The 11,615-nt window shown below is 45.4% G+C and overlaps 1 protein-coding gene across 2 annotated transcripts in view; it reads right to left on the bottom strand.

The window, feature by feature from the left end:
* CRYAB (crystallin alpha B) overlaps positions 1–11,615 on the bottom strand; it is a 107,388-nt gene that overhangs the window by 28,640 nt on the left and 67,133 nt on the right. Inside the window, exon 1 of one of the 2 annotated variants that reach the window (XM_063943246.1) lies at positions 452–958. The exons of the other annotated variant lie outside the window; for it this stretch is intronic. Coding sequence (XP_063799316.1) covers positions 452–643 — 192 coding nt within the window. The 5' untranslated portion in view covers positions 644–958. Of the gene's footprint in view, positions 1–451; positions 959–11,615 lie in introns of those variants that run through there. 2 annotated transcript variants of the gene reach the window in all.

The raw sequence follows: 11,615 nt of genomic DNA, 5'->3' as shown, positions 1-11,615 counted from the left end.
TAATTGCCATGTTACAGGTTGTGTTTAAAAAATGACAATTAGGAGCTGGTTGACTGGCACGTTATCTCTCTCTAAATTATCTCTCTCCAAGGCTTTGTAGTTTGTACATAGACCCCTAAATCATAGGTAGCTTTAGATGATAACTTGCTTCTAGGAAGATACCAGAAAACAAGCCTGACATCCTCAATTCTCTATACATTTTGTACTCTGGGAAGAAAATAGCTAAAACGTTAATCTGTTCACTCCATTCTGAAACTATGCAGAAACAATCTGCTGTTCAGTGCAATCTATTGTTCAGTTTTTAACACTATCATTGCCAGAGCGCAATGCTTAGAGAGGTCTGAACACTCACATCCATCCCACCATTATTTTGTTGTTCTGTTAAAGTCACATGTACAGTACATAGCTGACAATATAACATAGAAAAGTCGACAATCAACTGGCCAGTTACCTCTGACAATCCACTTTCTATCCAGGATGGGAGTCTGAGGAAGGGGTATTTGAAGTAGAAAGGGGACATCACAGTTGGAAACAGATCAGCCTCATGCAGGTGTTCCCCAAAACTCTGTTCAAAGAGCCTGTTTGGTCCAAAGAATGAGTAAAATTGACGGCGGAACCAGGGATGTTGGATAGTCACATCCATCTTCCTCAGTCTTCTTGTGCTAGCTGTCAGGGAGAACTGCTCAGGGTTTGATATACCCAATGAACCAGATGGCCTTATATACGGAGTGACCGATCTTGGGCTCCTCCCTGGTACCCCAACATTGAACTTTCTGGAAAAGAGCTGTCAGTTGTTTAATTATCCCACCACGCTTGCCTGCTCCCATTGAGTAAATGGATGGGGGATATGAGCAATGACACATCCTCTATTGACAGTGCAGCCCAGTGGATCAGCGAGATGAGGTGATGATTATGTCTCTGTTCTGTTTCCCAGCGCTGTGGACACTGGATTAGCAGACTGTAGGATGATTTCAGCTACTGTTCTGTAACATGACAAGAGATGAGTACATTCTCAGATGTGACAGCTGATAGTGTGATCCCAGCTTCTCACACACAAAGAGCAGCTTATTCCTTTCGCAGGTCCTGAATATCCGAACACTGGGCAATTTTCCTTCTGTGGGCTTACAGTGGGATGGAGCATTTTATTTTTTATCTGAAAGACAAATATATTGGTGACCTCTATCTGGCATTTTAGGAGACTCAGGGGCAGATCCGTGGTTGAATGCAAGTTGGCCTTAATTTCTTCCACACTATGTGGGACTGAACTAAAGGCCTGATTCAGACTTGTATGCAGACCCAACAATTTACGTACAAGTCTGACGGTGGACGTCTGCACAGCACAGGACCATTCTGCGCATCTTTAGAATGGGTCATGTGAGGTTGTACAGAGTGCTCACAAGTTGATTGACATGCTGATACCATTTGGGGGCTTGTCGGGGGTGTTGCAGGGCAACATTTTTCACAACAGGGGCGTGTTGCCCTTGTTTTGTAGTCGTGGCCAGGGTCCAATGGTCACGATGGTGACCCGATGCTGCGTCTTCAGATGCAGTACTAGGAACACAGATGATGGCTAGAGATGACTTTTTCTTACAGACGTCTCCTGCGGCATTACCATATTAGTTGTATGGTATTGCCCAGCAGATTCCCTGCATCCATGCAATACAGTCCAACTATGAATCAGGCACTCAGTGCATATATTCACCCATACCCATAGTTGTACGCATCTTTACAAGAGGACCATCTTTATCAGTTTGCTTGGTTTGTTATCCATCATCATCATCATCATTAGAGTGCACTTACACTATACTAGGGGCAGATGATACGCCTGAAAACATGCGTATTTGCACTTCCGGCCTACTATGCCTAGCCTGCAATTCCGGTAACATGCCCTCATTTGCATAAGTGAGGACACAAGTGAACATGCAACTAATAAGTATGTCTCTTTATTGCCCATACATGAGTAGGCATGGATCAGTAGTAAGCAGCGCAAAACCACACACTCCGTAAAAGTAGTTACATTATATTATGCATCATTCCCCTAATCTCTATACAGTCATTTGCGTGTGCATCTCCCTTCTAGCATGTTAGTGGCACATTATTATGCGAAAGCTTACACCCGATTATTAGACTCTCTTATTGCTGCTGTTTGTGGCAATAAAAATTAAGATTTTCACAAATGTATTAAAATACATCTGCAGGCCAGGGGCTCTGAAAAGGAGCGGTGTGTGAAAAGCGAAGGCATTGCATTAATGGTCCCTTTGCTACTTCTGTGGGCACTGTGTATTGTACATGCATGGTATGGTGACCACGCATGTGCCAGTGGTGAGTGCTGGGGAGAGATTATATGGATCCCTGTCCACTGTATATGGGATTGATGTTGGCTACTGGGGCAGGTTCTGTAATGCATCACATTCCAGAGCTTGGCAAATTCATCTAAACAGCAGCCCCCACAGAAACCTATAGATCCTGCTTCTGCGAGTGGCAGCAGGAGACTGCAGCAGATATCGCCGATATACTGTATACTACTGTTCCCGGATACATGCATTCAGGGGATATTTATTATTTGCAGGTATCCTTTGAAAATGGGTGTTTATGAGGGATCTCCTGCAAATAATAATTGATAAATAGTCCCCGGAGTGTTAAGAAATACCATCTGTTGTAAATTTGAATATTTGTAATTTATCATGCATTAATAGACAGTAACACAAGTGATGTATCGGGATCGGTTTGGGATTCTGGTGGTTGGGATCCCAGAGGTCAGTAGACTGACGCCGGGAACCCGACAGCCAGAATCCCGGCACTGATGGCAGTATACCGATGTATCATCAGAATGCTGCACTATAGTGATAGCATGGTGAAGGTTAATGCTAAACAGGTGGGTTTATTCCTTCCCTTCCACAACACCTCGTTCACTGTGCCTCTCTGCAAAGCCCTTCACCAGTCCCTCCAGAACACAATTCAAGTTGCTTCCCTTCACCTATAAAGCCATCCACCATTCCCTCCAGAACACAATTCAAGCTGCTTCCCCTCACCTATAAAGCCCTCCACCATTCCCTCCAGAACACAATTCTAGCTGCTTCCCCTCACCTATAAAGCCCTCCACCATTCCCTCCAGAACACAATTCAAGCTGCTTCCCCTCACCTATAAAGCCCTCCACCATTCCCTCCAGAACACAATTCTAGCTGCTTCCCCTCACCTATAAAGCCATCCACCATTCCCTCCAGAACACAATTCAAGCTGCTTCCCCTCACCTATAAAGCCCTCCACCATTCCCTTCAGAACACAATTCAAGCTGCTTCCCCTCACCTATAAAGCTTTCACCATTCTCTCCAGAACACAATTCAAGTTGCTTACCCTCACCTATAAAGCTTTCACCATTCTCTCCAGAACACAATTCAAGTTGCTTACCCTCACCTATAAAGCTTTCACCATTCCCTCCAGAACACAATTCAAGCTGCTTCCCCTCACCTATAAAGCCCTCCACCATTCCCTTCAGAACACAATTCAAGCTGCTTCCCCTCACCTATAAAGCTTTCACCATTCTCTCCAGAACACAATTCAAGTTGCTTATCCTCACCTATAAAGCTTTCACCATTCTCTCCAGAACACAATTCAAGTTGCTTACCCTCACCTATAAAGCTTTCACCATTCTCTCCAGAACACAATTCTAGCTGCTTCCCCTCACCTATAAAGCCCTCACCATTCCCTCCAGAACATAATTCTAGCTGCTTCCCCTCACCTATAAAGCCCTCACCATTCCCTCCAGAACATAATTCTAGCTGCTTCCCCTCACCTATAAAGCCATCCACCATTCCCTCCAGAACACAATTCAAGTTGCTTACCCTCACCTATAAAGCCTTCACCATTCCCGCCATAACACAATTCTAGCTGCTTCCCCTCACCTATAAAGCCTTCCACCATTCCCTCCAGAACACAATTCAAGTTGCTTACCCTCACCTATAAAGCCTTCACCATTCCCGCCATAACACAATTCTAGCTGCTTCCCCTCACCTATAAAGCCATCCACCATTCCCTCCAGAACATAATTCAAGTTGCTTCCCCTCACCTATAAAGCCTTCCACCATTCCCTCCAGAACACAATTGTAGCTGCTTCCCCTCACCTATAAAGCCATCCACCATTCCCTCCAGAACATAATTCAAGTTGCTTCCCCTCACCTATAAAGCCTTCCACCATTCCCTCCAGAACATAATTCTAGCTGCTTCCCCTCACCTATAAAGCCCTCACCATTCCCTCCAGAACATAATTCTAGCTGCTTCCCCTCACCTATAAAGCCATCCACCATTCCCTCCAGAACACAATTCAAGTTGCTTACCCTCACCTATAAAGCCTTCACCATTCCCGCCATAACACAATTCTAGCTGCTTCCTCTCACCTATAAAGCCTTCCACCATTCCCTCCAGAACACAATTCAAGTTGCTTCCCCTCACCTATAAAGCCTTCCACCATTCCCTCCAGAACACAATTGTAGCTGCTTCCCCTCACCTATAAAGCCTTCCACCATTCCCTCCAGAACATAATTCAAGCTGCTTCCCCTCACCTATAAAGCCCTCACCATTCCCTCCAGAACACAATTGTAGCTGCTTCTCCACACCTATAAAGCCATCCACCATTCCCTCCAGAACACAATTCAAGATTCTTCACCTCACCCATAAAGCCCTCACCATTCCCTCCAGTACACATTTCAAGCTGCTTTCCCTCACCTATAAAGCCCTAAGCCCTAACCATTCCCTACAGGACAAATTTCAAGCTGCTTCGCCTCATCTATAAAGCCATCACTTCCCCCTGCCACATTTCTGACCTTGTCTATAAATACTCCCATTACCAGCCAGCCCATTCTGTTAGTGATCCTCGCCTCTACTCCTCTCCTGCCACTACCTCACACACACTGCGTGCTGCTCCCCACCTTTGGTACTCCATCTGCCACCTGACAAGACTCACCCTCCTGTTTTCTTACTTACCCCTCCTGAATGCTAACTCTCACACACACGGCCCCCTTGCTTCCTGTCTCCTCATCCTCATGGATTGTCTTGCGTATTGATTTTTATTGATGCTATTTGTTTTCTTGTCCCTCACTTATTTGTATGTTGTTCTGCTTATATTTTGAGCATATTATGTTGCTGAAGAATTTGTGGCTCCTTATTAATAAAAGATGATGATGACGATGATGATGATGATGATAATGATAGTGTGGTAGACACACTAAGGGGGTTATTCAGAGTTGTTAGCAAACAAAAAAGTTAGCAATTGGGCAAAACCATGTGCACTGCAGGTGGGACAGATATAACATGTGCAGAGAGTGTTAGATTTGGGTGGGGTGTGTTCAAACTGAAATCTAAATTGCAGTGTAAAAATAAAGCAGCCAGTATTTACCCTGCACAGAAACAATATAACCCACCCAAATCTAAGTCTCTCTGCACATGTTACATCTGCTCCCCCTGCAGTGCACATGGTTTTACCCAATTGCTAACTTTTGTGGTTTGATAACAACTCTGAATAACCCCCTGAGGGAATGATTCAGACCTGATCGCTGGGCTGCTAACTTTGCTGTCCTGCGTTCAAATAGTCGCCGCCCCCAGGGGGAGTGTAAATTCGCTGTACAAGTGTGCGATCCTATGTGTATGCCGAGCTACTAAAACCCAGTGTGTGCAGTCTGTGCGCAGCCCAGGACTTACTATTCCAGTGCGACGTCAGGAACCCTCCCTGCAAACGCTTGTACACGCCTGCGTTTTTCCGGACACTCCCTGTAAACGCTCAGTTACCACCCACAAACGGCCTCTTCCTGTCAATCACTTTGCGAACGCCCGTGCAATCAGAATTTTCGCACCATCCCGTCGCTAACCGGCGATGCCTGTTGTTGTTGTCCGACGCGCGTGTGCATTGCGGTGCATAAGCATGCACAGTTAGGACCTGATCGCCCGCTGTGCGAAAACGCACAGCAGCTATCAGGTCTGAATCGCCCCCTAAAGCCGTTACTAGCACCAGAATAGACTGATACCAGAATAATAATGAAAGCCTCCATCTAAGGACTACCTGTCCAGACCATTGTTTTGCACGCTTATTATTATCTTATTTATACATGTTGGAAATATGCGTGCACAGGCCTGAGGGTGTAGCAGTTTCTGTACACACCTTAAAGCTATTCTGTACACACCTTAAAGCTATTCTGTACACACCTTAAAGCTATACTGGCTAACAGCCAATTACTTAGCCAGTAGAGTGGTTTTATTGAAAATAACGCAGGTACAGCCGTACTCACTTTTATATACACTGGTAGATGGAGTGAGCGGAGCAGGGTGTCATACAGTTCACCAGCTGTGAGTGTATGTAGGTACCAGGTAGCTGTACAGGATGCTGGAACATTAGTCATATAGCAGGTAAACTCAGGTCTCACTGGAGCTAAGTGGAAGACTACTGTCTCCCACTGTGGTGTGCTCAGACAGTCTAAAGATGGCTCCGTACATTCTCAGTAGTAACCTCTGCGGCCATCTTGGTACAGTGAAGCTTCCCTGGAGTAGTAGCAACATGGAGTTTGCGCAGTAGTGCACTCCACTTTCGACAATATTGCTGACATACTATATTGAGGGTGACACAAAGTATTGCAGAAAATGATGTAAAATAAAAGTAAAGATGGACTTTTACAAATCAGCTTACATTGTAAGCAGAGCCGGCCATAGGCATAGGCAAACTAGGCAATAGCCTAGGGCATTTGATATGCCTAGGGGCATCAGCAGCTTCTGCTGATTAAAATGATATGCGGCATGCCTATATTCTGTGTGTAGCATTTCATATGCAGATACAGCCACAGTCTCACACAGTATATAGGCATGCTGCATATCATTTTAATCAGCAGAAGCTGCTTGTGCATCCTAGCCACATAGCAATGCAAATAAGATGCATTTTTATTAAAAAAAGGTGCCTGATGTTAGCATTGAGGCAAGATTTATGAGGACACATCTGTATCCAAGCAGAGGCAGAGGTCACAGTGTTAGTGGCAGTGTGAGTGCTGTGTGCACGTGAGTGGGTTGGTTGTGCAGTAGTGTTCAGAATATGTGTAAGGAGCATTATGTGTGTCATGTAAAAATGCATTAATAATGTGCAACATATGTGTATGGGGCACGATGTGTGTGCCATTATGTGTATAAGGGCATTAATAATGTGCGGCATATGTGTAACAGGGTACTACTGTATGTGTGTTATTATGTGTAAAGGGGCACTAATAATGTGCAGCAAATGTGTAGGTGGCACGATGTGTGTCATTATGTGTATAAGGGCATTAATAATGTGCGGCATATGTGTAAGGGACATTATGTGTAAAAGGGCATTAATGAAGGTTGTCATAATGTGTAAGGCGCATTATGTTTATAAGGACATTAATAAGGTGTCTCATATGTGTAAGGGGCATTACTGTGTGGAATTATGTGTTTAAATGCATTACTAATGTGTGGCATTATATGTATAAGGTGCTCTACTATGTGGCGCTGCGTATAGAAAGGGCACTACTGTGCCGTCTAATGTGAATAAAGAGCAAAATGGTGTGGTGTGGTGTAATGTGAATAAGGAGCAATTCAGTGTGATGTAATGTGAATAAGGGGCTCTACTGTGAGGAGTAATGTTTATAAGGTAAAGTGATACTACTGTGGGATGTAATATGAATTATGCACACTATCGCATGGTCAAATGTGAATAAAGTTGCAGTACTGTGTGGCATAATTGGAATTGGGGTTACTATTGTGTGGCCATGCCCCTTGCCAGCAAAAATACACCCCTGTTTGGGCTGTGTGCCAAATGTGCGAGTTGTTCCTATTTAAAGTATAGGGGGTACAAACACCAAAATAAGGACTGCTATGGGTGAGGGGTGATGGTGCTGGGAAAGAGGTGCAAGGTCAGAGGTGGAACCAGCGGTGGTGCTAGGGGGCACCAGCCAAAATCTTGCCTAGGGCATCATATTGGTTAGGGCCGGCTCTGATTGTAAGAGTTATGTGAAACAGATTCATAATGGCGTTTGCTGGTGGGGAAAGTGCAGGTGGACAGTTGTAGACAGCAGTATTATGAGCCTTCAACAAGAAATCAGTAACTAGTGATTGGCATTTCTGTACAGCTACTGGCGATGTGTTATGTCTGAGGTGAGACAGTAGAAGCATAGGCGTGCGCAGCTAATTTTATTAGGGGGTGCACAGCCAGAGGGGCGTGTCTAGCATTGCTTTGTGGGTTTGTCTAGCATCATCTTTTGGGGGTGTCTAGAACTGCCCAGGGACATGTTTACCACTATTTTACATTATCTCAGTAAAATCACATGGCTTAATCTAATTTCTCCCTAGTTCATAATAATAAAGTAGATATAATAAATATACCCAACAGAAATAAAATGAAACAATTGTGCGACCGCGGCCGGCCGGTACTGATTCTCCGCTATGTCATAACCCTTAGTCCTATCGCTGCTTACACTTCCCCAACCTATCCCTGACCCAGTGGTGGAACTAGAGAGTGGTGGGCCTAGGACTAGATGCATATGCATTCCCCTTCCCACCCACACCCCTTGCACTACACCCTGACTTTGAGTGGGCCACTCTGAAAAGTACGGGAGATTTAGGGGGCCGTACATTTCAGTTTTAATATAACACAAGTTTATAATTTACACATGTGCCATCGGAGACACATTGGCCTCTTTCTATGCCATCAGACCCCAACTCTGCAGGACAAAAGTATTTGTCATACATGTCCCCGTGCTCACCAGCTACTGACAATAGTGCCCCTTATTCACATTATGCCACACAGTGTGAGCCGAAATTCACAGTATGCCACACAGAATGAGCCAACATTCACATTACACCACACAGAATAAGTCAAAATTCACATTACGCCACACAGTATGAGCCGAAATTCACATTACGACACATAGTATAAGGCAAAACTCACATTATGCCACAAAGTATAAGATGAAACTTACATTACGCCACCCAGAATGAGCAGAAATTCACAGTACGCCACACAGTATTAGTGGAAACTCATATTACGCCACACAGTATGAGCCATATTCACATTATGCCACACAGTATGAGCCGAAATTCACCTTACACCACACATAACGAGCCAAAATTCACATTACGCCATACAGTATAAGCTGAAATTCACATTACACCAAACAGTATGAGCCAAAATTCACATTACACCAATATGAGCCAAAATTCACATTACCCCAAACAGTATGAGCCAAAATTCACATTACGCCAAAGAGTATGAGCCAAAATTCACATTACACCAAACAGTATAAGCCAAAATTCACATTACACCAAACAGTATAAGATGAAACTCACATTATGCCACACAGTATGAGTCGAAATTCACATTACGCCACACAGTAGAGCCAGATACACATAATGCCCCCAGCGGTGCCAAATACCTGTAATGCCCCCAGTAGTGCTCATCGTTATTATATATATATATATATATATATATATATACACACACACACACATTCAACAGGTCCGGCACTCTAACATAAAGCAGCAATGGTCCTGGTGCCTTCCAAATGTGTTCAATAGCAAGTGATGTAAAGGCGGCAATCAGCGGACTTCTTAAGGCCCGTACACACTGGTCGATGTATCGGCCGTTCTCTTGAACGGCCGATACATCGCGGGACCGTCGGCCAGTGTGTACAGGCGATACGTCTGTGAACTCCGTCATTCACAGACGTATCGCGTCGGCCGCGCAGCACAGCCGACAGCCAATATATCTAACGATATATTGGCGCGTCGCTGTGTGTGTACGGGGCGGTCGTCCGACCGCCCGTACACATGCCGCGGCGGCCGGCGGTGATTGACAGGTGAACTGGGCGGGCGCGAGCGCCCGCCCGCCCAGTTCATGACGTCAGTCCCCCGACGGATCGGGCTGTGTGTATGCACAGCACACTGCCCGATCCGTACATAGATATATCTGCAGATCAATTGATCTGCAGATATATCTAATATTGTGTACCCACCTTTACATGCAACAAACAACACTGTACTAGCCATAAGAACAGTACTAAAGTTTCGGAAATTTATACTTGTGGCTAATACAGTGTCGTGTGTTGCACGTAAGAAGTCTGCTGAGTGCCGCCTTTACATCGCTTAATTGATATATATATATATATATATATATATATATATATAGCTCCATCGCTGCTGCACTCAAACAATGGGGGTAATTCCAAGTTGATCGCAGCAGGAATTTTGTTAGCAGTTGGGCAAAACCATGTGCACGGCAGGGGAGGCAGATTTAACATGTGCAGAGAGAGTTAGATACCCCCCATATTCAGACAAGACAGGTGTAACATCAAATATATTACACCTGCCTTGTCTGAATATTGTTTCTGAGTGCCGCAGTGATGGAGATATATATATATATATATATACCTACATATATACACAATATGTTACCCCCAAAAAGAAATTCCCCCTGGCTGGCCCCCTCTCCTTCCTCTGCAGAAACTGACTCAGCTGCGTAGTTTACTTAATTATCTTACTATAGTCACTCATCTCAGCTGAACTGGCCTGGAGGGTTTCTGTTGAATTTGTCCTCCACCTTCGTACCCTCCTGATAGGAATACTGTCCGCCGTGTCCGGAGGTTTTGAAATTGGTGTGGCCGCGGCGGCACGGCAACACAAGAGAGAGTGCGGGCGGGAGGAGAGGGAGGACGCGAGGCGTCACATCATGGGACTGAGCCGGGAGGTTACGTCAAGTGCTGCCGCCGGCTAGGAAAGGCAAGCTCGCTACTTTTCACTCACATGACCGGGCGGCGGCCGCTGCAGGAGAGGGGCAAAGGAATGTGCAGTGATCACTGTGCAGCAGAGAGGTGGCGTGCGGGGGTGCCAGACATTAGGGGGTGCCTGTGCGCACCAGGCACCCCCTGTGCGCACGCCTATGAGTAGAAGCATGAACCAGTCACTGTAGGCCACTTGCCATTGACTATTAGGCTTTGTTATATTCACTTAGACTACGTCCATGATAAATATTATTGTACTATGATAGGAAAGTGGTGAATGAGGAGGTTTGAGGAATGCTTATTTTAATATAATGTATGACTTCCTTATTTTTCTATTTAACATATTCTGGAAGTACATGTTTTATTTCAGCACAAGACTGGAACAAGACTGAATGAGCCGGGACTGGTTCCCTCCATGACAGGGCATACGCACACGCAGAGAGGGTTTCCGAGTACCTGGAAAGTGGACTGAAAATGGCCCACAGTGCCAGTTACATTGCCCCACAGTGCCAGATACAATGCCCCACAGTGCCGGATACATGCCCCAGACTGCCAGATACATTGCCCCACAGTGCCAGTAACATGCCCCACAGTGCCAGATACATGCCCCACAGTGCCAGATACATGCCCCACTGTGCCAGATACATTGCCCCACAGTGCCAGTTACATTGCCCCACAGTGCCAGTTATATGCCCCACTCAGTGCCAGATACATGCCCCACTCAGTGCCAGTTACATTGCCCCACAGTGCCAGTTACATTGCCCCACAGTACCAGATACATGCCCCACAGTGCCAGATACATGCCCCACAGTGCCAGTTACATGCCCCACTCAGTGCCAGATACATGC

This window comes from Pseudophryne corroboree, chromosome 10 (assembly GCF_028390025.1).
Source record: "Pseudophryne corroboree isolate aPseCor3 chromosome 10, aPseCor3.hap2, whole genome shotgun sequence".
Lineage (NCBI taxonomy): Eukaryota > Metazoa > Chordata > Amphibia > Anura > Myobatrachidae > Pseudophryne > Pseudophryne corroboree.
This window is presented reverse-complemented; position numbering and strand designations above follow the sequence as displayed.